The sequence below is a fragment of the Diplodia corticola genome (genome assembly GCF_001883845.1).
Source record: "Diplodia corticola strain CBS 112549 chromosome Unknown scaffold98, whole genome shotgun sequence".
NCBI lineage: Eukaryota > Fungi > Ascomycota > Dothideomycetes > Botryosphaeriales > Botryosphaeriaceae > Diplodia > Diplodia corticola.
Window position 1 is genome coordinate 28,683 of NW_017971577.1, and position 27,173 is coordinate 55,855.

The 27,173-nt window shown below is 56.0% G+C and overlaps 9 protein-coding genes across 9 annotated transcripts; 2 read left to right on the top strand and 7 right to left on the bottom strand.

Annotated features, from left to right (window-relative positions):
- Positions 1-3,746: 3,746 nt before the first annotated feature.
- On the bottom strand, positions 3,747-4,746 carry BKCO1_980006 (uncharacterized protein; the record flags this gene model as incomplete). The annotated part of the gene is made up of 2 exons (XM_020280071.1): positions 3,747-4,632; positions 4,691-4,746. The coding sequence occupies 2 exons, from the start codon at positions 4,744-4,746 to the stop codon at positions 3,747-3,749; spliced, it is 942 nt and encodes a 313-aa protein (XP_020125262.1).
- Positions 4,747-6,992: 2,246 nt separating this feature from the next.
- BKCO1_980007 (uncharacterized protein) lies at positions 6,993-8,006 on the bottom strand (the record flags this gene model as incomplete). Its single annotated transcript, XM_020280072.1, has 1 exon — positions 6,993-8,006. The coding sequence occupies one exon, from the start codon at positions 8,004-8,006 to the stop codon at positions 6,993-6,995; it is 1,014 nt and encodes a 337-aa protein (XP_020125261.1).
- A 2,716-nt stretch (positions 8,007-10,722) lies between these two features.
- On the top strand, positions 10,723-11,887 carry BKCO1_980008 (uncharacterized protein; the record flags this gene model as incomplete). Its single annotated transcript, XM_020280073.1, has 3 exons — positions 10,723-10,785; positions 10,867-11,583; positions 11,642-11,887. 3 exons carry the CDS (start codon positions 10,723-10,725, stop codon positions 11,885-11,887), a joined length of 1,026 nt encoding a protein of 341 aa, XP_020125264.1.
- A 4,410-nt stretch (positions 11,888-16,297) lies between these two features.
- On the bottom strand, positions 16,298-17,818 carry BKCO1_980009 (uncharacterized protein; the record flags this gene model as incomplete). The annotated part of the gene is made up of 2 exons (XM_020280074.1): positions 16,298-17,516; positions 17,616-17,818. The coding sequence occupies 2 exons, from the start codon at positions 17,816-17,818 to the stop codon at positions 16,298-16,300; spliced, it is 1,422 nt and encodes a 473-aa protein (XP_020125263.1).
- A 1,207-nt stretch (positions 17,819-19,025) lies between these two features.
- Positions 19,026-19,959, bottom strand: BKCO1_9800010 (uncharacterized protein; the record flags this gene model as incomplete). The annotated part of the gene is made up of 3 exons (XM_020280057.1): positions 19,026-19,223; positions 19,347-19,717; positions 19,821-19,959. 3 exons carry the CDS (start codon positions 19,957-19,959, stop codon positions 19,026-19,028), a joined length of 708 nt encoding a protein of 235 aa, XP_020125270.1.
- Positions 19,960-20,365: 406 nt separating this feature from the next.
- Positions 20,366-20,882, bottom strand: BKCO1_9800011 (uncharacterized protein; the record flags this gene model as incomplete). The annotated part of the gene is made up of 2 exons (XM_020280058.1): positions 20,366-20,748; positions 20,825-20,882. 2 exons carry the CDS (start codon positions 20,880-20,882, stop codon positions 20,366-20,368), a joined length of 441 nt encoding a protein of 146 aa, XP_020125257.1.
- Positions 20,883-23,174: 2,292 nt separating this feature from the next.
- BKCO1_9800012 (uncharacterized protein) lies at positions 23,175-23,913 on the top strand (the record flags this gene model as incomplete). The annotated part of the gene is made up of 3 exons (XM_020280059.1): positions 23,175-23,346; positions 23,407-23,614; positions 23,655-23,913. The coding sequence occupies 3 exons, from the start codon at positions 23,175-23,177 to the stop codon at positions 23,911-23,913; spliced, it is 639 nt and encodes a 212-aa protein (XP_020125271.1).
- Positions 23,914-24,864: 951 nt separating this feature from the next.
- On the bottom strand, positions 24,865-25,252 carry BKCO1_9800013 (uncharacterized protein; the record flags this gene model as incomplete). The annotated part of the gene is made up of 2 exons (XM_020280060.1): positions 24,865-25,115; positions 25,195-25,252. 2 exons carry the CDS (start codon positions 25,250-25,252, stop codon positions 24,865-24,867), a joined length of 309 nt encoding a protein of 102 aa, XP_020125272.1.
- A 974-nt stretch (positions 25,253-26,226) lies between these two features.
- BKCO1_9800014 (basic proline-rich protein) lies at positions 26,227-26,721 on the bottom strand (the record flags this gene model as incomplete). Its single annotated transcript, XM_020280061.1, has 1 exon — positions 26,227-26,721. One exon carries the CDS (start codon positions 26,719-26,721, stop codon positions 26,227-26,229), a length of 495 nt encoding a protein of 164 aa, XP_020125268.1.
- Between the last annotated feature and the right edge of the window lie 452 nt (positions 26,722-27,173).

Consider the following 27,173-nt stretch of genomic DNA (forward strand, 5'->3'; position numbering starts at 1 on the left):
CAAACTGTCAGGACCTCTCATAGCCCCAACTGAGATACTGAAGCTACGAAGAAGTCCCGTGGTCATCATTATTCGAGGTAAGTGGAAGAATCTCCTTGTCTGTAAAGTTTATTCGTCGCCTTGTGCTGCTAATTGAAGGATATAATAGAGATAGTTCTGTACTACGCAAGCTTACACAGATGTCTCCCAAATCCCCTCATGAATTTACATTCTTTCCATCCTTCTTTTCTCCGATCGATGTCAGCCCCTCCGCGTCAAAGAACATACGTCACCAACGAACCGCAGCGAGCTGGAACTTCCATCCTGAAAACAAATCATTGAGACAAATCCCTGCTACGAAGGGTGCGCTGGCTTTCAGTGTGCGAAGCTTCAGTCGACAGACCATGGATCGACAACACATTCTGGGAAGGTGCTATAGAGAGGGCCATCAGCGCGTGGCTTGCATTGTATGTTTACATTGTCTCTTCTCCAACCACACGACCGGCTCCTTGGTGCTTTCGAAAAATCACTGTGTCTTGAGCAACGAATTCATTCCTGGAGGTGCGTGAAGTGGCAGAGACAAAGGGTGTTGCCCAAACACCGGCGAAACTCCCAATCGATCAGACGTCTCGACGACCGGTTTCCCTGCCACGCTCAACATCCCACACGGCTGTGAAACACATGGCGGGAATGGATACTTATGGGCAAAGAGGGTAGGTAGCTTGCTGGCAGAGGCTTGCTGGCTCGACTGAACCGCAGACAGGAGCACGCTTGCTCGTCGCCCATGGAGACTGATATTGGTGCGACTGCTACACCTGTCTATCCAAGAACATGTTCTACATTGCAGTAAGGCTACGAAGCTGGTAAACCAGACAAGGGAATGGTCAGAATTCGTGAAAGAGACTTTCCCATGGGACGTCTCGTACGGGGGCGGGCGTAGGGTTTACCACGAGGAGCGAGCAAGTTCGTCCGGAACATCTTGAGCCCTCCTTGCTTGTATTGAATTACTCAAAGTCAGAACCATGGCTTCATGCCTCTTCGGCAAGATGGCATGGGCCCCGAGTCACATCCATTCACAGACAGCATACGGATGGCCATGATGCCGATCGCCAGCTGGAATGAAGTAATGTGCTTTCATAGCTGATGAGCTGCAGTACGCTAATGAGAAGCCGGCAGCAAAGGTTACTTACTTGGTTCAGTCGCGCCCCACAGTGATTGCATCCTCTAGCCTTCTTCTACAGCCCCGATGCCGTCTTTGAAACATGGAGGACAGCTCTGTTGGCGAAGGGACGACTTTACTGGAAGCTTCCAAGGCTCGTAGGTATCTTTTACGGTCCAATAGTGTATCTCGTCCAAAGGAGGGGGCGCAATACACAGTCAACAGCGAGCATTGCTATTGAAACTCGGAAGGCCCAAGAGAAGATCTGGGAGGATCGTTACCTTCACGGCGAGAGCGGTTCTGACAGCGGGAATAGAGAGACACCCAGCCGTCTCGCTTGTCAGAATGTGTGGCCTCGATGCACTCCCGTCCCGGCGGATCCCGTTGCAGTATATTCTCTCAGTATGTGAAGGCCATTTCGGAAGCGGTGGTGGCAATCGAGGAGAAGAAACTGGTCTTCGTGTGCAAGGACGCTTTCATGAGCATCTGCTCGATAGCACTGTGCGGATCGAAGGTGGTGGAAGCGGGGGATCGAGGGCGAAAGAGCTCGACGTTGATCCGAGGGTGCTGCAGCCTGCCGGTGATGCCTGTCCTCTGAGGAACGATGCGTTGAAGAGGGGCCGCTGGTCTTTTGCCTGACGGCGCTCGATTTCGCCAGGGGTCTGGCGTGCTAGAGCCTTTGGACCTGTGACCTTGTTGCTGCATTGTTTGTGGACAGTGGATCTGGCGGAACTGCTTTCCCCGTCATGATCTCAAGTCTTTGAGAGGTAGCCTTTCTGGTAGATCAGATATCTCGTATATACCTCCCAGATCCCTTGGTCGTGAAGGTTGTATCGTCAATTTAGCCAAGTGTGAGGCTAGAGCCGATGGCTGGTCGCGCATATGGGTCGCCCCCTGGTGTCGACTCTGGTGATTGGTCTACGCCTGGTGGAGGTGTCCGGCGAGGTAACATCGACACGGGTGCTCGGTTTGCACTCAATCTAGCGATGAGTAGGGCGAAAGATGGTGTTTGCTGTTTGGGTTTCTGGCAACGGCGCGTTGGTAAGCATAGGATGGCATCGTCCGTTGGAGGTTTCTTGCCTCTCTACTTCGCGTAAGTTTTAGATACACGGTCGCAACATGAAGCGGCTGGACGGTGAAGCCAAGATGTGTCGGGTGCCGATAACCATTTGAAAGTGGGCCGCAGCGCCGCGGTCGCGCCTTCAAGGGAGGGGCCAATGAGGGCGTGTTGCCAGCATGTAGCTAGCATGGAGCTCTGTCCGATACCGTCTCTCAAGCTCATTCCATCTACAGAGCTGGTCCGTCGAGCCGACAGAGTGCTTGAGGGTGGAGCGCAACGCGAACATGACCAGACACTTGAGTGTACGTCGAGCCGGCCAACAGCGATGTCAGCACTGCGCAACACGAGAGAAGCCGACAGCACTAGCGGAGCAGTCACGACGAAGGCTTAAGCGCTGACAGCTGTACACTTGGTAGGTGGGAGAGGCTTACCATCATGAGTTTTGGGCCGACAGCGCAAAGTGCGGGCGGCCATCCATCGCATTGCGCGCACCGCCGTGCGCCTCGATGAACCACGACACCTGTTGCACAAAGCGGAGACGATGGTGCAAATGAATGTGCAGTCTGTCTGGAGTGAGAAGCGCACGTTCGCCTCTACATCTGCCGCTTGGGTGCATGAATGGGACGTCCAACTATGGCGGGGCATACGCAGAGCGGACTCAGCTGGACGGCGGCATCGGGCGCAACACCATTAGCGCACGACCAGGGACGCATCACGAGCACAGAAGACCCGAGTACACACCAAGAATGCGCTCCATTGCTCTAGACGCACCACGCAACTGTCCTCAATCAGTAAGCTCACCGGGAAGGCTGCAGTTCTCCTCCACCTCTCTTCCTCGATCACCAGCGCAAGGCCAGTTAAGCGACGAAAAGAAAAAGGTTCGCATCAGCTCCAGACAGTGCAATAGGAGCGACACTGTGCCTCGGAACATGAGCAGCGCTCAGCGGCTCCAAGGCGAGGTCCAAAAACTGGTTTAATCAATAGAAGCGGCCCCGTAGGACCATTTTAGAGATTAAACTAAAAAGAACAACCACTGCATTTAATCTAAGCCAAAAGGCAAAGAGAGCGTTCTGAAGAAAAGAAGAGTTGGACGGTCGAGGGGCGGAGGGGTTTATAAAGGTTTCCGATGGCGCTAGCAGAGCCCTGGCACGAGACCCAGTGCGCGGGCGTGACAGCACGGGTGGGGCCTTACGTCATGCCAGTCTGGATAGGGAAGGGGGTGAGGCAAATGGAAGGCGCGGGCGGGGGGTGTATGCGCTTGGCGCGTGAGCGCGCTCTGGGCGGGTGAGACGGTGGGACATGTGGATCTCTCCATGACAGCGACGCATGCCAGGCGAAACGGAGGCGCGAGTACGATGAGCAGGAGCAAGCTTGAGATACCGAGTACCATTTCCCTAAGCGTTATATCTACATGTAGCGCCAGCACCGCAGTAACACCATGCGCTGCGCTGGCTGAGGCTGCATTGTATCTGACATCCAAAGACAACCAAAGAGAAAGACCCAGCGCCAGATCTGGCTCACTCGTCTCCTCCGGACCAGACGAGTGAGTTACGCCTCGATCTCCATCACCATGTCCGCATCACCCATTCCACCGCCGTTGCCACCATCCTGACTCCCAGCTCCATCCTCATCCTCGTCGTCCAAGCCCATGAACTCAAACTCGATGAGCTCATCGCCCATCCTCTGAACGTGCAGACAGATCAAGCAAAGCACATGACCACACCCACACACCGGCTCTCCCCTCCCCGAAAGCGCCACCAAACCGCCCGCCTGGTTCGTCCTAGCCACCTTATGGCAGCGGCAGCACCGATACGTGACCCTCCTCCCTGTCACGAACTTATCCAACTGCTCATCCGTATGCTTCGCCCCCTTCCCGCCCATGACCTCGACGAGCTGAGTGTGAAACGGATCCCGCGCAACCGCCGCGTTCTTGACCGCCTTCCGCTCCGTCGGCTGCAGGGTGTGGCCTTTGGCCGCCTCCGCCTTGCGGACCGCCTTCGTGCCGACGCTGCTGGCGCGGAGGCTCATGGTGCGCGACGCCAGGCGGTGGATGTGCTCGATGCCGGCGGATGTGTCGCCCGGGATCCGGCGCATGATGCCTAGGAGACGGTTCCAAGTGTGCCAGGGTGCGATGGTGGCCGTGCCTGGGCGGCGGAGGATAACGGGGGACGGTGTGGCGCGGTTCGATGAGTTTGAGCTGGTGGATACCGTCTGGAGACTGGCAATGGGGGTGATCGCGGTGGCTGGGCTGGTACTGTTGCCGGCTAGACCGGTCGGGAAGGGCGTCTCGCTGAATGGGTTGATGGCGAAGGAAGTCGTCGCGGGCTGGGCCGAAAGTACCGGCTGAGTGGGCGTCGGAGGTGGAGCAGCTACAGTGATTGCGCTGCTGGACTGGAGGTGCGTGGGGGCCTGGGTTCTCTGGCCAGAGTCGGTCCTGAAAGATGCTGTCAGTGATTCATTGCGGGTTCTTGGATTGGAATGGGCTGACATACTGGCGAGAAGGAGTGGCCTCGTTCATCTCAACGCCTTGCATGTTGTTGTCCGACATGGCAGTCGCAAGTCTGTGGTAGACGTTCTTGTAAACGTTGCTTCGCAATGTAGTGCTGAACGCAGAGTCGGTCGAGAAAGGTAGTTGAGAAGGGTTCGTCAACCCAGGACAGCGAAATTTTTAAGTGCACCCGTAGAGAGTTACTGAAATAGGAAACAGGACGAGTCATATGACATCGCACATACACTTAACACCAAGTAGGTAGCGGGTTAGTGAGAAGTGTCATCTGCGAATCGTCCCCTTGAAGTGCGTCTTGTTCGGGCAGAGTAAGTTCTGATGATGTTTTGAGCACAGCATCATACACTCGCGTATGGCGTTAGTCCTCAGACGTGTCCTAGTATTATTTGTCAACTTTTGAAAGAAGGGCCAACGACCACTTGACGCCAGCGGGTTAGGGACGCTCAAACAAGATCTTTCAACAGAAGGTCGTCTCCCTAGATAGCCTCAAGGGCTATCGCGTGGTCCTCGCCGGAACTTGCGAGGTGTTTCAAAGCCAGAGGATCCTGACCAACTGGCTGGAGGAACACGGTGCTAAGGTCGACTCTGCCGTCTCCCTACAGACCACGCACCTCGTCAAGGGAAAGGTGGACGACTCACACCGCGCCATTAAAGACGCCCGGATGTTCTCCAACAGGGGACAAGTAATCATATCGCAATCCGAAGCAGAATTTCTGAAGTCCATGGCATATCGGGCCGAAGCTGCGGAGGAAACCTCGGACGAGACCTCCGATTACGACGATGAGGAATCCGAGGCTACTCCCTTCCGCACCCCGCCGCCCAAGGCCTTCAAGCCCGCCCGGGCTTCCGCGTCCTCGCCGCTGGTTCACAGACCAAAGGTCCGGACCGGATCCTCTCGCGGAAAGCCGCTGAGGCGGAGGCTCGAGTCCTTTGGGTCCGCCTCGAGGAGAAGAAGAGGGAGCTCGAGGTGGTGAGGGAGGATCTCCTCCGTCTCAGAGGCTTCTGCGAGAGATCGCTGACGGCCGCGAGAGTCAGGTGCCGGAGACTCTGGACGCGAGGCCAGGTTCGAAGCCTGAGCTGGGACCAGAGGGGGCACATAATGCGGAGCTGGGGAGCCCACACCGCCGAGTGGGTTGATAGGAAGCTGGTGAGGCTTCGCAATGGGGAATGGGACCCACGGCCCCATGAGATCGCCAGGTAAGAAGTTGTGCGCAGTTGAACCTTGATTCTAGACGCTATCTAGATCATTCCTTCATCTGTCGTTACTCAGCTTCCAATCGTATCTACTTACAATCTATATAGCACTCCGCCGCCGCCACCACCGGCGACACCAGCAGCGCACGGCAACGTAGTCTGAATGGCGCACACCATCAACATCACTCATCATGGTCAAGGCCTCAACACTTCCATTTCGGGTAGACCACATTCAGAAGCGGCTTCTCATTTCAGCTAAGCCAATCGAATATCCATTTTTAGGACAACGAAACACGACAGTTTCCGGTTACGGCTCCTAGTACGCATTCAGCGTCTCGTCACCGGCCTATTGCACGAACTTCTCAGAGCCTGAGTGGATTGCTTTAGCAAATCCAGGACTATACATAACACTAAGGGGGAGCAAATCGGAAGTGGGCTGATCACAGCTTGGAAAGATGATTCAGATTACAAGTTGAACATCGGGACAGAAGGACCACTGAATGATGGAATCTAACACAGAGGTGGGAGTGCATGGGACAACACAATGAATCAATTCTATATAGGACTTGTCGTCAGACCAGTCTTTTTGCCCATCACGGGGCTTTTTGCAGTCTGAAATTGGAAGTGATATCGTGAGAAATGATGAAATTGCCTGAGACTCGTACCAAATCATGGTGCACGCCTCGCTATGCTACGGTTCCCAAGCCAAGACTACCCAGCCCTGGCAATAAAGCAGACGAAAGCTCAAAATCAAATTAAAACCGCATGAAATAACCCAGACCCGAACCCGAACCAAAAACCGAACCAAAAACCAAAACCGAACCCAAAACCAGAACCGAATCCAAAACCAAAACCGAATCCAAAACCAAAACCGAATCCAAAACCAAAACCGAAACCGAAACCAAACCTCTAGAAGAAGAAAAGGCTACCCAGGAAAATCCATAAAACTTTTAAAGCGCAACCGCGCTCGTCCCGCTGCTGCTGCTGCTGCTGCTGCTGTTGCTGCTGCCGCTCCCGCCACCGCAGCAAACCATGATGTCGACGCCGATGCTCCAGCCGCGCAAAACACCCCCCATCCCCCATCCCCCATCCCCCTACTCCTCCTTCCTCTCCTCCCCGCTCGGCAGCGGCGGCAGCGGCTTCTCGCCCAGCGGCCAATCCGCCTCCTCCCCCTCCTCCTCCTCCTCCCCCTCCTCCTCCTCCTCCCCATCCTCCTCCTCCTCCTCCTCATCCTCGTCCTCCTCCTTCTCCTCCCAAAACGGCAACAACTCCCACTCCTCCAACCCCTCCACCAAGCCCCTCCCGGGCAACGCCTCCGACAACGCCACCCCCACCGGCCCCCGCGGATGCACCATCATCGACGACGAGCGGACGGGCCACGCGCCGCGCCCGCCGCGCCCGGACAGCGGCCGCGAGAAGTTGGGGATCGGCCGCGCGCGGCGCCGCGCTGCGATCTCGGCGGCCATGGCGGCGGTGGCGGCGGCGACGGGCGAGCGCACCGGTGCGATGCGCAGCGGCGCGGGCGGCATGGTGCGCGCTGGTGGTGGTGCGGTGCGCAGCGGCGCGGTGCGCGCTGGGGCGGTCGGCGTGAGGACTGGCGCGGGCGGGAGGAGGGGCACCGTCGAGGGTCGCACCCAGCACGCATCGACGGGGAGGTTGACGACGCGCCGCGGGCGCGCGCCGGCCGGGATGTAGGCGGCGGGGGGAGGCGGCGGCGGCGGGAAGCGTGGCGCGGGTGAGGGGGGCGCGGTGGAGAAGCGCGGGGCGCGGCGCGGGGGGGTGGTCGGGGTGGTGGTGGTGGTGTTGCTGCTGCTGCCGGTGCTGGTGGTGGTGGTGTTGTTGTTGCTGCTGGGCGAGGGCAGCGCGACGGGCAGCGGGAGGCGGGCGGGAGGAGGTGAGCGGCCCAGGAGCGACGGCAGCGGCGGCGTGGTGGTGGTGGTGGTGGTGGTAACGGCGGCAGCTGCTGCGCCCGGCAGGTCTGCCGTCGAGGCGTTGAGGAGCCGGAGCTTCCTCAGGCCGTCGACGGAGCCTCCGGGCGACAGCGAGGAGGTGGAGGCGGCGGCAGGGCTGGTGGCGGCGGCGCGGGCGGGCTTTGATGGCGAGGCCATCTTGATGGGGGTGGTTGTGGTTGTGGTTGTGGTTGTGGTGGTGGCGTTGGTGGTGATGGCGGTATCGTCAGTGTGTGGAAAGGCTGGGAGAGAAAGAGAAAGAAAGAAGATCTAAGCTGTCAGGTAGATATAAGAGCGGGCGTAGAGTTACAATGAAGTGTCTGGCGGGTCACGGGTGATGGCACGCCCGCTTCACTTTCACTTCTAATTTTCAACACTAACACATATAGCATCAACAAGCGAAGCTTGCGCTACGCCATTTCATGGTGAGTGCGCTCTTTCGCAGTGATCGTGGGCAAGATGTCCAGATTGGGGCGTCTCAATATGGGTATGGCTGTCCTGGAATCTCAGTTCTTGTCTACGAAAGCGTCGTTAGCGCTACGCCAGTACGGACTGACACCGCGTTTCAGCTTGGAAGTTGCGCTGGGGTTTCCGGTATATATTTCGAAGCATATGGGCAAAAGCTGAAATGGACAGCCAAATATGAAACAGAAGCGCCAGTTGTAGTGAGATTAAACGACGTTAAAGACTGCGCGCAATTGGGCCCAATAGACCGGCCCGATCCGCGCTTCCACCTCACCAAGAACCTGTTTCCAGCTCCAACCTCAACCAGAAATCGCCTTGTCCCGCGGTATCATGCCAATCCTGCCGTCAATAGAGACGGATTAAAGCTCACCGCATGCTATAGACGTTACTCCTCATCCCCATGCTGGTCACACCCGCACCCACGTCCTCCCCCCCACCCAAGTCCCCATCTGCATACGCATACGCATACGCATACACATACCTCTCATACCGCAGCCGACGCCGCAGCCGACGCCGCAGCCCTGTCCCACTGCCCGACGAAGCGCTCCACCGCATCCCAGCCGCCGTCTCCGCCCCGCCCCGCCCCGCCCCAACACAGACTCTGCACGGCACCGCTAGCCGCACCCGCATATATTTTGTGATCTCCGATGCATACCCGAGCGCGGCGCGCTGGCTGGCGGTGCTGGTGTCGGAGGGCACTGGCGGGAGAGCGCGGGGACGTAGCCGCTCGTCGGCCATGACGGTGGGGGCATAGGACCGTTTCTCGCGGTGGATATCGTGCTGGGCGGGTGCGGTCGAGGCGGGAGCGAGGGCGAGGGTGGGTCGACGCGGTTGCGGCGGATGACCATGGGTGCGGTGACGATTTGGGCGGTGGTGGTGGTGATGGGGTCGGTTTGGGTACTCGTGGTTGCGGTTTTTGTGTTTGGCGCTCGCGGGCTGGTTGGTACGCGTGGTGGAAGGGAGGGGAGATTGGAACTTGGTGCTTGCTGCGCCGCTGAGCTGTTCGGGCAGAGTATAGCAACGCCAAGGTATAGCTGGGAAGTTTGTGGGCTCCGTGGAGGGGTACTGCGTTAAGGGTCGGTTTTTACTCCACTGCCAGTCTCCTTGGGAGTGGTGAACAATATGTAGAAGCCCGAGGTAACTCAAGCCATGCCTTATAGTAACCTTGCATCGAAAGATCTATAGATCCTATGAATTGGAGAAGCGAGACGCTGCTATTAACCTTCATATCTCTACAAGAAAACGACAGGAAAGCATGTGTAGCTTGTGGAGTGGCCTGCTTCAGCGAACAGTCATGCATCGAACGTTTATTATAGTTATATATAGCGTTCTACAGTTGCACATCAATCCTGTCTGGGAGAAATTGAGAAAAGCTTCACGGTCTATGACATAACTTCTAGGGACAGGCTCCGTTTATTCAGTGATGGATATTAGTGGAAAGCGAGAAAAGTGATCTTTCAGTTCATAGCCTGGAAAGGCCTTTATCTATTAGAACTGGGGTCTCGCCATATTAAACTTAGAGCAATTTCCTTTCCTTTAAGCCGTAAGCTATACATTGGTCAACATCTTATTATTCCTCATACACTCCTGTTTTGACCTGTTAAATTCTGGGGAGAATGGCCGCAGCGGCTCTAGAAGAGTCTTTAAGCATTTAAAGCTTTCGTAGATACCGAATAAAAATCTAAAGCTTCTCGAATAAAGACAGGTCCTCTAGTTATAAAGAAATTTTATAGTTATCGTAAAGGCTGCAAGACAAACTTTCGATGTTGAGTAAGCATTAATATATACCACTTTCCACCTGGCTAAGCCTCGAATTATGGGACGCTCGAGCACATAACGTGGAAAATGTGTATCTAATTTGAGCGCACTGCACTATACACTCGGTAAGCTTATATCTAAGAGCGTATAAGCTTTACATGCATTTATTATATAAGGCGAACCGAAGGTTTCGGTAAGGCTCTAAGAATCAAGCCAAGTATTCTCTTCGAATCAGCCAATCGGAAGAGAAAACTTGGCTTGGGTCTGGGGCATGAGTGATTTTATGGAGCCGGAAGGAGCTTTAGTATTTATTTTGAGGGACTATAGCCCAAAGGCCGCATCGGATTAGTTCTCGATATCAGCCGAGAGAAATTCGGGTCATTTTTCCTTACAGTCTCCTTGAAAATAGATTGAGCACAGAAATTCAACTAATAGCCGCATTGCTGTACTAACGTTTTTCACGCTCTTTAAGATAGCGAGAAGGAACTAATTCGGGAGAGCATGCCGGCTGGGACGCTACCGACGACCTGGTAGTGGTGAAACCGGGTACCGGCATGGCATAGTTTCTCAGGGTCTACCCATTGTTACGGGTCCACCCATTGTTAAGGCTCGGTCTATTGTCAAGGGTCCACCCATTCCAAAGTTGGACCATATGAGACTTTTGACTGAGCCACTGAGCCGCCGTGAACCATGGCAAATTTTTCGTAGTGACAGCGTATGTACAAGTCGATCTCCCCGTAAATAAATACCTCGTAGCTGAAGCCATTGTGCCTCTCGATTCGCTAGACTTCTATAGGCAGTGTCAGCAACCATCAAGTTGCACTATTTCAACCACGTCTATCCGACATCTACCACCCACAGCACCACCAACAACGAAAACGACAACGAAAACGACAACGAGCATAATAACGACGATAACAATAACGATAACAACCACACCAACGACAACAACCCTTTGCATTTCCCCAACATCCCTCGCAACATCCTCTCTTGCCACACCGGCGGCACTCACGAAATAGAGCCCCACGCCCCCTACGCCCCCAACACCGCCTCGCACATCACCTACGTCAGCCGCATCACCGCCTCGTCCGCCGAGTTTCCATTTCTCCTTACGCCCGCCGGCCCATCTCATCCGCCACGAGATAGCCGACAACATCATGAGCATGCCCCCGCCCCGCCTCTCCGCCACCCAGATGCGCGACAGACAACAACAACGGCAGCCGCCGCCGCCGCCGCCGCCGCCGCCTGTCCACGGGCCCGTGACGCTGGAGCGGTATCGCAGTCTGGTGGCCGAGTCGGAACAGAAGGAGGCGCAGCGAAAGGACAGGGAACGGCGGCGGGGAAGGACGGGGCCGGTGGCGGTGGAGGACGGCGGTCGTGCGGTGGAGATGATGAGGGAGCGCAACGAGATGATGCAGGTGGAGGAGGAGGAGGTGAGGAGGACCGAGATGGCGATGGTGAGGGCGGGGGCGGAAAAGGCGCCTGCGGGGCATGTCAGGGCGCAGATGTCGAGGTATGTGGATGGGCGCGTGAAGAAGAAGGTGTCGGATGGGTTGGGGAGCGCGTTCCAGAGGTTGGGGAGGGATGAGATGGCGAAGCGGATGAACGAGTCGGAGGATCCGGAGTGGGTCAGCGATAAGAGGAAGAGGGAGGCGAAGTTGGTGGAGACGAATAATATGGCGGCGAGTATGGGAGTGGATACTCCGTTTCTGGAGGAGATGCTGGGTGTGAAGCTGAAGTGTGAGCTTAATTGGGCGGCGCAGAAGAGGAATGTAGATCGACCTGGAGAGCCAGAGGAAAGGAGGCGTGAGGAGTAGAGTAGGTGCGAAGAAGCCGCCAAGAGCAGCGAGAAGAGGAACCTGATCCAATCAAAGTTAGTCTGGAAGATACGCATAATGCAGGGAGATCATACGGCTCTGAGGTTGTAGGTATCAACTACACAATACTCACTCTCCAAAATTGATCCCGTAATAACCACCCACCACTCGTCACCCACAGCCCAGTCGAACAAAGTAGTCTGAATTGTCAGATAGTGATTAACAAGTGTATTGCGGTGCTCCTTATTGTTGTTGATCGCAATGACACTCAGGCAGCAAGCCACACTGTTGTTCTCGTGGTGTTATCGCAACGATTGACATCTGCGGTCAAGGTTCAGCGTGTGACACACCGGTAACTGTTAAAGACAAGCATGAACTTATGGAAAAGGAAACCACGGGCCGACACCAATATGACCTACCAGGCATGGATACCCTACGAGTAGGTTCAGAGGGCGATATGTTCCCGGTGATGTTCAGGACAGGCTTGAAGGACCGGCTGATCCCATGATGACCCATTGTATGCTCGTAGAGAGCATTCAAGTGTCCGAACTTCCAATGGCTGCAGCCAGATTCCTCGCACCACGGCCATTTAGGATATGCCCTGTATTTGTCCATCTCGTGTGAAGACCGAGCATCGCTGCTGTTGCATGGAAGAAGCAGAAGATGCGAACTGACTCGAGCTACGGTAGTGTGAGCCCGGAATGCGCTTACACTAAAAGAATATCAAAGTCAGTTTAGGTAGGGCCTCGAAGAGGTGGCATTCTATGCCGCCTGGACTTACTCATCACTAACCCAGACAGCTCGAATGTGTCCGAATGTACCTACCACGTTCATGACTAGCACGCATGTAGTATAGCTCAGACTTGCTTGTACCCGAAAGTTTTGTTGCAGCTCAACATGTTTCCTAGGGAAAGGGATGTCTCGCTCGAGGCTGGGACAGAGCGGCGCACCAGCAGGCTGATCGCGGTCGATATTCCGTAGCCGCTGCTGCTGATGGAGGCAGATGGGGAGCGGCGGCGGTAGTGGTTGAGCTGACAGCAGTTGTAATGATTGTAGTAGAGGAAAAGAGGGAGGGTTCAGGCGGGCTGTGGGTAATGTTTAGCCGGAGGACGCAAGAGACCCTTGTCAGTACCTACGCCTATGGTGACCCAATCGATTGGTAATATGATGCCTAGCTTAACCCCTACGCCAACCAAATCTGTTGTCGCGCAACTGTAGTATGTCCAGCGGTCATGACGCGCGTCTGACGCGCGTGACAGAGTGTTGGTGATGCGATGGAGGCAGTGCCGCTGATGGTACGGAACGCAGTGATGCTGGGCCTGCTACCGTAGCTGGACTGAACGGAGGTCGTATGGAGGCGAGAGCGTGCGCAGTAGTTGGTTGATGACTCACGAACGAGGAGGCCGTGCCGGTGCAGTCGCATATCCTCGTCAATCCGTGCATGTTGCATTGAATGGGTTACTGGTTCCCAGGGAAGCAAATAGGATGTTCAAGGTGGTGGAGGTTGGAGGGTGGCTGAAGAGATCGAGGATGTAGGGCAGCGATCTGGAGAGGAAACGATTGGCGAAGCTGCTGGTGCTCTGGGAGGGCACACTCACACACGGGCCGGCATTACGCCAACGGGAAGCCCCCCCACAACACTCGCCGCAGTATCACGGGTTCTCGCGCACACCTCGAGTAGAAAGCGTCCCTAGACGTTTCAGTTAGTCTCTAGAAAAACATGGAGAGAGACGGTACGAATCGTACATAGAGGAAGCTCAGTTTTACCTGTCATAACATTCATCTACGAATGAGCGCTTCATGCAGGAGGATCCTCTGCTGCACCACGCTCGATGGCCTGACTCTGCAAGCTAGCTGATCGGATACAGTGTAACCTCGTGGATCCTTGGAAAAAACAAGGCGCGCCGATTCTTCTACACGACTGCCTGGCATATTTCGCATGACTGCTTAGTCGCTCTTTCCATTCTTGCATGGCTATCTGATTGAGCTTACCTTCCGTCCACAAGTCTCATGACCGCCCGAATGATTGCTGCATTCACCTGGGAGGGTCCGAGATGGTCTACGACATTTTGCTTTGGTTGGTCTGCTTCGAACAGCGGCCTGATCCTCCAATTCCGAAGACGGAAGCCGCATCTGTGCGCTTGCCCGACTGCCTCGCTGTTGGTTTCGCTCGTCTGATGGGGTCTACGAGGATCCACGAGGTTCTGCCGTCTTTGGTCGGTCTGCTCCGAACACCTACCTCATACTCCACCTCATCCAGCTTATGCTATCTCACCCACTCTGCCAACGCACTGCGTCGCTCACCGCATCGCTTGACAGCCTTCTTCTCTCGCTCTTATCGCCATTGGCCTAGGTCAGTGGTGTACGCTCCTTGGAGGTGATGCAACCGGCTTCGCCGGCAGCCAACCCTCCCTCCGGCCATGGGCTGCACCTACAGCCAGCGCTCACCTCATGGTACCGACAGCCAAGGTAAGATTAATGACACCGATAGCTAGCGCTTATATCGTTGTACTGACAAGAAAGCAGAATCGCCCCGACAAACTCAGTCGCGTCACCGGTCATCACGAACTATACCTGCGCCCGAGACTTCTACGATACTCCGACACCACGCGCAAGTGAGCGAAGCGCGGTATCCCCCACACTAAAGTTTGGGCCAAAAGTGTCGTCCAACAAGCTGCCTTGCCCGGCCACTCCAATCTTCACTACTCGGGCATATGACGGACCAAAAACATTACGCTGCCCATAGAGGTCCATACAACAACTCAGTCCAAGCCACCACAACACCTGTCTGCAAGACTTCCAGAGGCTTCATGCAAGTGTTCGCTGCCAAGGTACTCGGAGACTCCATCGGACGCACAAAACTCTTACCGGCATCCCGAAGACGCGAGAGGGGCCTTGTAAGTTCTGCTCTCGAAATAGCTTGACGCACTCATGCTGACGCAACTGTAGCTCCCTGATAGGTCCTATACTATGACTACGGTCTTCCGAAGATCATCTACAGCGCGTAGCTGGAGCTTGAAAGACAAGACACAAGTAAGGAGAAGTGCTTCCAGGAATTGGAGGATCAGAAGAAGGCTTCGCCCCGATCGATTTCCCCGCTGCTTCCGCTCGGCCAGCCAGAACGCGGCCTGGCCTCGCTCCCGCCTGACTCGGAGTCCGCCTGCCCCTGGGCAATAATCCGACGAAGGACTGTGGAAGAAGAGACCATACACACTCTGTGGTTCCGGTGGGACCGACAGCTCTCCGGATGGGTGGTCACAGAAGACCAGCCCGGTACTGGGGCTGCGCCCTCCCGGCTGCCCCAGTTCTTGGGGCTGGACCCTTCGCCGGTCTGAAAGCCGCTTACACGGCTTTGTCCAGCGGTTACTTTGACCACAGTTTATCTAAAGAAAGAACATCCTCGCGCATAGCGAGGACCCCGACGCTCTTATGAGCGCATGACCTCAAAGAGGTCACAAGATATTTCCTCCAGGTCTATTCGCCTTGTGGTTTCCGGACCACAAAGTCATTACTCCAGGTCTACTTTTGCTCCTGCGGCCTTCGGCTTGGGTCAGTGCAGTCTGCACTGGCAGTGCACTCTGCATTGTTAGTGCAGACTGCACTGACTTCTTCAAACAATGCCGTGCCGGCCTTCAGCGGAGTTCTTGCTCGACGGCGCAAAGCACCACAATTACGTCGAACTGAAAACTACCGAATGGATCGACGAGGCGCACCTGGTCGCCCCTACTGGGGCTTAGACGACAAACTCGTTCCTCCAGGTCTATTTCCCACCTGGCATACCTGCACCGCAGAATCGTTACTCCAGGTCTACTTTCGGCTCTTGAGCGGAAGAACTGGGCGCTGCAGCGCAGAAACAACGAGATGGAGCGGAGGAACAAGGAGCTCGAGGAAAGAGATGAGGAGCTCCGTATGGAGCTTCAGTTGCTCAGGAGGCACGTGTTAGACTTGGAGGAACTGCTTCGTAATTTCATTACTCCAGGTCTACTTTCCGCTCATGTGGATGCTGGGGGAGAACCAGCAATTCGAGAATACAGTCTTCGCGTGGGTCTGAGGTGAATGAAGGGAGGAGGAGTGGGGGATGGGCACAAAAGGGTGATTGTTGTTGTATGACCACAGCCAGACAGCGCGCGGAGAAATTCTGATGGTCACGGAATGAGATAGGATTTTGCTATTTTCCATAAAGGACCTCCATCAATCGTCCCAGGTCAATCCATATCCCCTCCTCCGCTGCTGAACCCTCGTGTACGTGTCCAGCAAAGCACAACCAAACGCCCACCAACCCATCATCCCCACATAGCCTTCCCCGCCCATACAAACCACTCCCCAATCAACCACCAACCCCACCGTAAACCCCAACCCCCTCCAGCCAATGTGCAACCAACCAAACCCCCCAGGTCCCTCCATCAAGGCTCAAGCCCCACCAGCAGCACCCCCCTCCCCCGCAGCACCAGCAGCAGCACCAGCACCAGCACCAGCAGCAGCAGCAGCCGCACCCCCCTCCATCCCAGCCCTCCACCCCCTCGCCACCATCGCCGCCTCCCCCGCCGCCCTCGCCACCACCTCCATCCTCGCGCACCTCTCCGTCATCCAGCGGCGCCACTTGCGCGCCCACCACGCCATGCCCCACTGCCAGCGCGCGCGCAGCGCGCGGTGCTCGATCTGCGCGAGGAACCCGGCCTCGCACGCCGTCAGCCGCCACGGCGCGAAGCCGGCGATGCGGCCCCACGCGCCGCACGCGAAGGGCTCGTCGTCGACGACTTTTTGCGCGAGCATCAGCGCGGTGCAGAGGAGGAGGTCGGCGTGGCGGTGGGGCGGGAGGGGGCTGGTGTCGGGGGTGGTCATGTCGATGTCGGCGGTGGTGGGCTGAGGCGAGGCGGGCCGGTGCGGGTGCGGGTACGGGGTTAGGGGCGGGAAGGAGATCGTGATGGAGGTGCAGGTGGGGGGTCCGGAGACGTTGAAGCTGGGCGAGTTGCGGTTGTTGAGGGGGATGAGGGCGCGTTCGGGGTTCGGGTTGGCGGTGGGCTCGTTGTTGGTGATGGGGAGCTCGTTGTTGATCGCATGCTCGTTGTTGATCGTATGCTCATTGTTGTCGTTGGCGAGCTCGTCGCTGTAGACCGAGTTGCTATAGACCTCGTTGTTGTAGTTCGCAAGCTCGTTGCCGTGGAGCTCGTTGTTGTAGTTTGCGTGTTCGTTGCTGTAGAACTCGTCCTCGTAGAGCTCGTCCTCATAGAGCTCGTCGCTGTAGAACTGGTTGCTGTAATACTCGGGAAGACTGCTGGCAGCTTCATCAAGGACTGGAGTGGAAATGGTATTGGCCATCGTTTGGAGAATGTCAGGCGCAGAGGCAGTGCGCATCATGCGGACGCCGTGATCGCCACTGGCAGTGTAGGGGTCGGCAGCCATGTCATCGGCGTTGTTGGTGGTAAGACCAGTGTTGGCTGTGGCGGCGTTCGTGGCCGTGGTCGGTGGGACTTCCGGCGCCGCGAAGGCGGTCGAGATCATGTTCAGGTAGTAGGATAGAGCGAGGAAGATGCTCTGGATGTCTGAGTCCGTTTTGTCCAGGACGCGAGAGAGCCACTCTTTGAAGCGGATGCGGGCGTCTGGATACGGCGAAAAGTGTGGGTTGAAGCTGAGATTGTGTTAGTGCGTGGCGTGCTTGATAGTAGGGGTCAGGGGTAGGAGAGAGGGAACTAAAAGAGGAGGAACTGGTAGGATTGGAAGTACTTACATTCCAGCACCTACTTCGACGATGAACTCGGCCATCACATCCGGGTCGTAGCGAGTGATGGGCAGATGAACGAGAGCAGACGCCAGAGGTGAAGTGTCCAATCCAGGGCCTAAGGGGCGGTGTGGCTCTAAGCCGGTGTTGGTGGCATCCTGGACGGGCTGCATGGACGTGTCGCCGTGGCCGTTAGGGTCTGCGGGCGGCATGTCGGGCTAGAGAGCAGTCTCGGTGGTTCTTGGGTTTTCGAGGCTGTCGGAGTCTTGTTCGAAGTTGTAGATGGTAGAAAGAAGCTGGGCGGTCGAAGAGGGTTCATAAGAGCGATGCCCTAGGAAGTGAATGTAAACTACGCGAGCTGGCCCGTGGCAAGGAAGAAGGCGGTGGGTGTGTTTACCTGTCGAGTAACACTGCAAGTGCTCTCAGCGTCAATCTCCGTTTCCCGTCAGTCCTCCAACATCGTTGTGCATGTATCCCAATTGTTCATCCAGATCAACATGCCAAGAACGATTCGGGGAAAAGGATCGTAACCAGCAGAGATGACTCTCATCAAACCTGCTGCACCAGCAACGAGTTTAATGAGAAACCGGTACAGAAAGACCAATCCGCCATATCGTGCCATCGTGCCGAGCTAACATCTTTCGCCAGCTTGATACCCACAGTGAGCACCAGCGGAGCATCACCTTCCTGCTCGGGGTCCTTACACAGGACCACAAGCCAAACGTACGCCAGTTCCAGGGCCACGAAAACTTCAAATCGATGGGGTGTGGTTATTGCGAGCAGTTGCCGAAGGGGTTCTCTGGGATATATGGTTGCGGAATACGAGCTGCGGCTTTTAAAGCACGTTGATAGATCCAATACACTGCGGCGAGACTGGACGGCTCACTGGACAACGAGCAAAGCCGCAAGGAATCTAGCCCTGTCGATGTCGAAATCCATATTTTCCGAATCCTCTTCCATAAGAAGGCTCGATGAGGACGTCGGAAGGTGAGTGGGTGCTTGCGGAAGGTCTACCATATCTCTTTTAATGATGATGTGTTTGCTGAGCTGTTCCACAGGTAAGGAGAATGTAGAAATCAAAAAGCGAAGGGACTCCAAGGCTCCCGCTGTAATTGCCACACATTCAAGCTCATGAGACAATGCATCCGAACAAAGGCAGAGGCACTGATCCGATAGTTCTTTTCCCGAAATCCATGAACAATCTTTCAATTTTCCTTCTGTCGATGAACCTCCAGTCCTGAAGGGAAGTGCTATGTAGATACGTACTTGATACCCCGAATTGGTCCATCAGAAACGAAATCCATGTCGAAATAGAGGCCACAAGCAACGAGCTTTGATCAAACAAAGGGGCCAAATTCATCCCTTCTCACAGACAATCATAGCTATGCATGGAATGCCGACACCAAGCCCTCCAATTCCTCACTTGTTCTTGTGCTTCTTGTCTTCGAATGTCATGCTCTGAACTTCGTCAGAGCTATCGCAACGGGCACGCTTGCTTTTCGCGACTTGTTCAGCATCGCTTCCCTCCTCCTTGCCATCGACCGCGGGTTGGGCCTCCGAGCCCTCGTGATTCTCCAGGCTCATGGGCCTATGCTGGAAGTTGAACACCGGTTCCTGCTACTCGGCACCCGCTCATCGTTAGCGAAACATAATCTTGCCCCGAAAACCTCCCGCTAGGGGAAGAGCTTTACTCGCCTGGTCAGACATTGCGACATCGACGCTGTCAATCCAATCCCGTACGTGAATCATGCGCATCAAAGTTTCTCGGAGCTCCCTGAGGGCGTCGTTGAAGGTTGTCCATACGGACGTCTGCACCCAGACCATTCTCTGCTCTGGGAATGGCAGTGGACGGAAAGATGGAGTGATGTCTGTGTCGTTGTTCAGAGCAGAGGCGACCGCAGGATTGCTCGTTGGTAGCACGACGGCTGGTACCGTGCTTGCTTCGGAAGTAGGCATTGCATGCTGGTCTTGCAATTGGGGCTGTGCCTGTGGCTGCTCTGGTTTGGCTTGGCGAACAACGAGGAAGACGATGTGAGCGCTGTTGTTGACTCCAATGAGGTGATCAATTGCAAAGAACTGAGCTAGCGAGGGCCAGCAGCTGCGAGCAAGGACTGTGAGCGTGATGTTAGTGAAAGACTCGACGCAGTACTCAGTAGCTATTGAGACAAACGTGGAGACAGAAGGAGAGAGGAAGGGGGGATGGGGAGGGGGGACATGGCTGAGGGCGGTGGGCAGTACGGTGAATATGGCGGGCGATGAGCAGTGGGTCTTCATCTTGGCTGACAACGGGTGGGGATACGTTGGCATCGCCGCCGGGCTGAGGTATCGTAGGCTCGATGGCAGGCTGAGACATCGCGGAGTCGGCGGGGATAGTGGGGCGTTGTAGGTGGAGGAGACGTTGTGTCCATGGAGTGGGAGGGTGGGAGGGGAAGATGAAGCAGTAGCGTACTTGCCGCCGCAGTCGTCAAGTAAAGGAACTAGGCCTAATACGCCGCCGGCGTCGACGCAGAGGCAGTCGCCCATGGGGTCATAGCTCGGGGTACATGCCAATTGGGAGGGCAATGACGTTGTTTCTATCTTCTCGAAGCAATGTCGTGTTGGCCATCTAGTGTGCCATCCCAGTCCCTTTCAATTTGTTATGTGACTCTCAGCCAGCCTGGGTCTTCCGTTTTCTGGCCCGTCATCTATGTATTATCAATCGTGTCAGCCTCAGCAAATGGTTTCCTGGCATGGCGGAGCTCACCATGACCTTAGTCCACCTAGATGGCAGCTCCGGCGGCCTCGTTCTCAGCCTCACTCTGGCTCTTGTGCTCGCTCTCGTCCTCGTTCTCCTTGTTGTCCTCGTCCTCATCACTGTGCTGCGACATCAGATGAATCGCGCACCGCGCGCCGAGAGAGCCGACGAAGCCCTGGTCCAGCTCTTCTTTGGCCTTGCTGTACGCCTTGATCATCTTCAGGAAGAGCTGCTCGTATGCGTCTGTGCCTGGCCCAGTCGCAAACGGAACCGCGGGTGCCGACCAGTAGATGTTGCTGCGGGGATAATGCTCGAAGTCGACGCCCATGGAGCACCAGCGCTTACCGCCACCCGTGTAATGGCGAATGCGGATGCGGCTTGCGGCGGGCCACAGCGCGTAGGCGAACGCTGGCGTGGTCGTGGGCGTGGTCAGCTAGCGCGCAGTGAGGTGGGAAGAGGGAGAATGCGACGCGTCGCAACGTACACATGACAATGTCGTTGATAGAGCGCAGAGGGGCAGAGCCGTCGCGTTGGGGCGGCATCGTGGCAGTCTCGCGCGGGGTGTGGATGTTGGGTGGGTGTCGCAGTGTGGCGAGTCGCGAGGAGACGCGGATAGAAACCGGGCGGCGCAGATCATCGAACGGTCAGCCGCGCAGAATCCCCGACCGCGGGGACTCTGTCGAGGAACGGCGGTGAGCGCCAGGTGGTATGTCTATCTACTCCGACCAGTATTGCATTGCTGCAGATGTTGCTAATCAGGCATCCGCAACAGGCCCTCCACCGTGTCTGGACCTTCATACGACCGTACAACGCTTTAGTTCAAGACTCAGATGAGCTCACGATACAAGTTGCGACACTTCTCAACAAGTGACGGGGCCAGCGCGCAGTGGATTTCCCGCGGAGTTTGCTCACGGTCGGAATATACGTACGCGCATGTCTGCCTACCCGCCTGGCTGGCTGCCCGCCTGCTAGGTCACAAAGACTGAGCCCTTACTTGTTCAGGCAGACGAGAGGAATATGAGATGAGCGGTCAGACCAAAGCGTGTACGTGAGATATACTACAGTGAGGCAGATGACAAGCGCGAAGTCGTCCAGCGGGATCGGCGACAGAGGCCTATCCTCGCCACACTCGAGCTGAAGGAACTTAGCGGCCTCACTTCCGCCAATGTGTACAAAGATTTTGAGGAGCTCTGGCGGCTGGTCTGACCCGTACTCCTCCGCGTTTGGAAGACGGTCTACGCCGCCAGCATTACCGTGACAGACGATGCTTATCGTGGACATAGCGCTCGAAAAGCAGGCAGGACCGGCCAAAGACTTGACTGCTCAGAATCGCTATCTAGTCGCGATGAGGTGGTCCAACAAGAGGAATGAGATTGCGGGCTTCCGCCAGCGCGTGTCACAATTTCGTGCCGTGATCTGCTACTTCTCGTAAAGTCACTCGCCGCTGTCTAGAGATCTTAATCTAAGCTCGCGCTACCCGTCGTTCCCGCTTGCGATAAGAGTGGGAGCTGAAGATGGCTCTCACCCTCGCAAGATTTCGGCAAAAAAGTAAGCTCTTCCTCCAGAGCCTGCGCATGGCAAGCTGCTAAACGAAAAGAAGTTGTGCGAGGAGCGCCGCGCAGTGCAATGCGGGCTCCTCTTTTCCAAAAATTGTGTAGTAAATGTTCTGTTGAAGAAGAAGAGAAAAAGGAGGATTCGGGGGGAAGGGCGGGCTTTTATAAGTTTAGAAACCGGGCATTGGCAGGTGCGCATGTGACTCCCGGCTGCCCAGGCAACCATCGTCGGCGCGAAAATCACCCGGTGCCGTCACATGGGAGTGAATGTGAATCTGTATCGGGCAGTTTGGCCTCGATATATGCGCCGGGAGATCATCACCGCGAGTGAATTTCAGGAGGCATCTCAGGGCCATTTCGGAGGCCCGGACCTCTTTTCCAGCTGAGTTCCTGCGCTAGCAGCTGCCGCTAATCACTAGCATTGAGAAATAGCGAATGACTGATTTTCAATCGAGTCTGCCATCAGATAATCCTGCCTGCCGCCCATCGACGTAAAGGGAAGCAAGCGGTCCGGCTCCTGCCTCATCCACGGTGAAGACACTGCCACCAAGAGCCCATGACCCAAGGTTCGCCGCGCGTCCCGAATGCTAACCTCCAGCCTCAGTCTTCACTCTCTGGTAAGCACCATGCTAGATCTCACCACGCCACATCCAAGTAACAATGAAGCATCCCATGCCTATCCCGACGAAATAAGGCCGCTTCTTAGCGTCCGCCTCCGCATCTGCCTGTATTCTCACGCCGAGTCGACCCTATCCCTCTGTTGTCCACACTGCGCGCAACTCGGGCCCGCCTGCACAAGTCTTGCTGCCCATTCTCACCCGGAAACGCCACGCCCGCTAGCAGCAGCCGGCCTTCCGCCGCCTCGCTGCACGTATGGTAACCATTACAATCACTTCTCCTGTGAAGGGAGTGCGGACGTCAGTGCTTACACTGGAGACACGACCTCGTGCCATAGCTTGATCGAGGTCATCGGCGTCTCTTCCGCCATCCGCAACATCGGCATACGCATCAGGCGCGACTGGCCGAGTCGCCGTGCAACTGCTAAGTTGTACACACACGATAAAGTGGTCCAGGATCGCGGTTGAGTCTAGCGAGGCTTGCGGTACAGTTCTAAAGGCCTTGCTTGATGTAAGAGCCAGGGTGGAGAAGCTCTATGCTGATGCCAGCACAGGGGATGGTCCGACTGCCCATCTGTCATGAACGACTCAGTGGTGCGATCCAAAGTACCTAGAGCCATCGAGCTCGAGGACAACTTCCCCGACACTGGGGTGAGTAACGATCATGACCTCGAATACACCGTCAAGTACGACGCGCAACCACAAGCCCGGAGATAGAAGAGTGTGCGACGATATCGACCAAGAGCCTTTTGCCGGCTCTGCCAGCAGAGCAGCAGCAGCAACACCGCCGCAGTCCTACCTCCTGGCAGACTCGCTGCAGGCCAACAACTTCGACAGTAAGCCGCATTCTTCTCAGTTTCTGCTTGTGTATATACTGACTGAGGCTCCGACCGTAGGCAGCAAGCGTACGCTCGGCAGCGAGAGGGCGAAGGCGACCTGGCGCAAGATTAAGGCGAATACGGAGATGTGGTGGAGTATCATCTCGAGCTCTTGTCGGTCGGACAATCGGGGCACAATCACCTGTGCCGACCCGCGCTCTGGCCGCGGAGGCCAGCATCTGGCACAGTCTACCTGCCACGATGTCCTCCCGCAGGATGCGTCTGCGTGGGTGCTGGGAGGGATACTCGGGCTGTGCGGATAGCAGAGGGGTGCCGATGGTCGTCCTGGACGAGGAGCTGCCCGAGGGAGCTGCCGATGCACTGAGGGCGGAAGCATGGGCTGTTTACTTGCACGTCTCGGTCGGCGCGGTCGTACTCTTCGTGGAGACGCAGCTTGGAGGACGTCTGGATGACGATACGGACGATGCGATACAGCTACGCCTCTCAGTTCGAAGTTTGGTTCTCTCCTCATGGCAATCATGGAAAGAGGTGGCTTCGATGCGATATGGTCAGGTTTGGAATTGAGCCGCTGCTTGCTGCTGTTGCTGCTGCTGCTGCCGCCGCGCCTCTCAATCACGGGCGTCTTGGGAGATGGCAACGGGGTGATGACACCTGTCACAAATCAATCAATGGCGCTATTCTGCCCAACGTCCCGCGAATCAAGCTTCTTTGTTCAGCTCTTATCTTCAACTGTTGGAAGGCCGCCTTGGAGCATTGTTTTCAGTTTGACTTTCAGGTTTGAATGTCTGTGTTACCTTGTGAACACTGCTTTCCTTCTAAAGTGATTTGGTTCAAGCGAAGTTCCCATGCCATTTCACAACGTTGCTCATATCTACACTTCGGCAAGCCATACCACGTCACTATTGTCTACTTGGGCCTCACACAGAGATGTCTCCACGAACTGCCCGAAATTGTCATCCTGGCGGCTCTGAGATCATGGACTACCTGGTGGGAGTGGATGATTATGGTCCGTGGGCTGCTCATACATTCGTGAGCTATAAGATCAGCAAGACGGCAGTGTGTCGGGAAACGCTTCATCAGCAACGAAAGGACAGAATGTAGCCGCAAACGAGACCCAAGCGGGCCAGCCTCAGTCGAGGAATCATCCCGTCACGGCGTGAGTGGCAGCGTGCTGCTTGCAGTTGCGCATGGTGGGGACGGAGAGCCCCAGTGGATACCGAAAGGCTAGCGAGCTCATTGTCCAGTATGTAAATCGTAGCATCATTGTGTCGAGAGCGAAAGAGGAGCAGCAACGCCCTGTCAAAGACGCGCCGGCTGTAGGACATTGTAGGCGGACACATGCACAAGTGTAGAGCAAATCAATTGTAGTTCCCATGAGAATCCATTAGCGAGGCCGAGACTAATTTCTTCTCTCCAGGAACAGCGAGGTAAAGTGATAATGGCCCAAGAAGACTTCCATCTGTCTGTGCTACAATCCTGACTCTTCGTAAGAGGCTTTCCGTCAGCTCCACCCACTCATCCCTTCCGCGCAACTTCCACACGATTGGCTCTTGGATTGTGTCTGACCGCCTCCTCCGCCAGCTTGAGCCTGCGCCTTATGTCCAGCATCGCATCTATGTCCGAATCCAACTCGTCGCTCAGGATCTCGTGCCTTACACCCGCGCTAGAGACGACTGCAACGCATGTGTACTTATCGTTGTTCATATTGCGGTGGTGTTCGATGGCGCACGTGAAATCGTCATCCGGGAAGATGCGCTCGATGAGTTCTGTGAGAGTGGGGGTCAGTGTAACGTGCGGAACGGTTTTTGGTGGGGTATTTGGGGGGAAGGGGGGTGTACGACTTACGCTCGACATTGTTTGTTACTTCTATCAAGTGATAATGGCGGATGTCGCAGACTGACATTTTGGCTGGGTTTAGAATGGTTGGATTGAGGTGGTAGTATTGTGCGCTGACTGATTTTTGATTGTGCTTGTAGAAGTCGTGGTCAGGGATTGGAGAGAGGGTCACGCAGGGGTTTTGGAGGGCCGAGAGGGAGAAGGGATGTGACTGGGCGCCCTCTTAGGCGCTAGACGTGCGGAGATAGCGGACGGCCTATGCGATCCCCGACAGCCCATGAGAATTTGGGGTATAGAAGCTATGGGATATGCAACGCACTGGAGACTGGGATATAAGGCGAATACGAAGGAATCTAGCGAATATTTAGCACAGATATTCCTTGTAAACGACACCGCTTGAAAGATTGCTCATGAGCGGCTTCCGTCTCTCATATACACTGATTTCTATGGTGTGTTTGTCACTGTTGTTTTAAGTATGGCTAGACCGAGTTTTCCAACTACAAAGTGCCCCATTTATCAAGCGAGCAAATCGTTTGTACATTCCAGCCGTCGAATTAACGTTTGCGCCACTGTTGCACCGGCGCTGATCGAACTGCCTGTGCGGGGAATCCTTCGTGTTGGCGTTCCAGTCTTCCCCGCTCTTTTGTCGTGGCCGTGCACCAATATCATCAATCTTTTGACCGCCCATCACAGGTGGGGACATGGAAGCTTAGTCTTCTGGAAAACAGGTGAATTCTCGATAATGAAAAGAGTAGCCCACACCCAGCAAGATTTGCGGCCCCAATGCAGATTTCCCAGCTGAAATCCACAAATAACGCTCTCCCCAAACAGCAGGGCATCATATATCAGCAATCAACCATCGCGCAAACTGCCGCAGCTGCTGACCGTCTCTCTCGGGCTTTTTTAAAGCTTTTCCATCCCCATCCTGTGCCCCAAGCCGCATGGCACACTATCATCGCCGTATATCCCCACCCAAGGGAAACCCCATCTTCCTCCCTCCGCCCGCATATCATCGACCATCGCCATGCACAGCAAGGCGCCTCATCTACAAACCGTCAGCACCCCAATCCAAAACAAATCAGTCAGATCCACATACCCCCTCCCTCCCTTCCCACTCAACGCCTCAGCGACATGCTCGTCATACGCGCACCACCTCCACCCATCCGGCGCATACAACACACACGCGCACTGCGCCTCCTCCGCGCTCGGGCAGCCCGCCCGCTTGCGCCCCAGCACCAGCTTCTTCACCTTGTGCGCCATCCGCGTCAGCCGCGCCTTGGTCCGCACGCGCAGCGGCGCGTCGTCGCGCTTCAGCGGGCCGGGGTGCGCGTGCACGAGCTGCGGCATCGTCGAGAGCGGCCGCGCGCGCGTCGTGCCTGACGAGCTGTTGATGCGGGCGGCGATCTTCGGCGGGACGGGCTGGCGGGGCGGGTTGTCGAAGTCTTCGGTGGAGGAGTTGGGCATCGGGAAGCGCGGGCGAAGGCCGGTGGTGTCGGGCGCTGAGGCGCGGGGCGAGCGTTTGGTTTGGAGAGGCATTGCGGTTGTGAGGAGCTGGTGGAGCGGTGGTGGTGGTGGTGGTGGAGTTGTTTTGTTGGGGTGGCGGCGCGGAGCTGGGCGGCGGCGTTGTTCGATGGGATGACGGGGAGAGGCGGGCGGGACCGCTGGAGGGTGTTAAATGTTTGACCGCAGCGGGTGAAGGGCGCAGGCGACGCGGTTCATCGGTCACTGTCTGCGGTGATTTTTATCAAGGGCTTCACTCGGCCTTTTTGGACGACCTACTGTTCCTCTCTCCACACAGCAAAAGCAACACCGGCAGCGCTTTATCAGGCTTTCCACACTGTTCACTCTTCGTTCTATATAACGCAAGCAAGGTCAGTCCCCTTTACTATTAGAAAGACCAGCACTAACACCGCTTCGCCCAGCTCTTCCAGGGAATCTACCGATCTTCCCATTTACCATCAACGAAGCAGCACCGACTGTATACACTT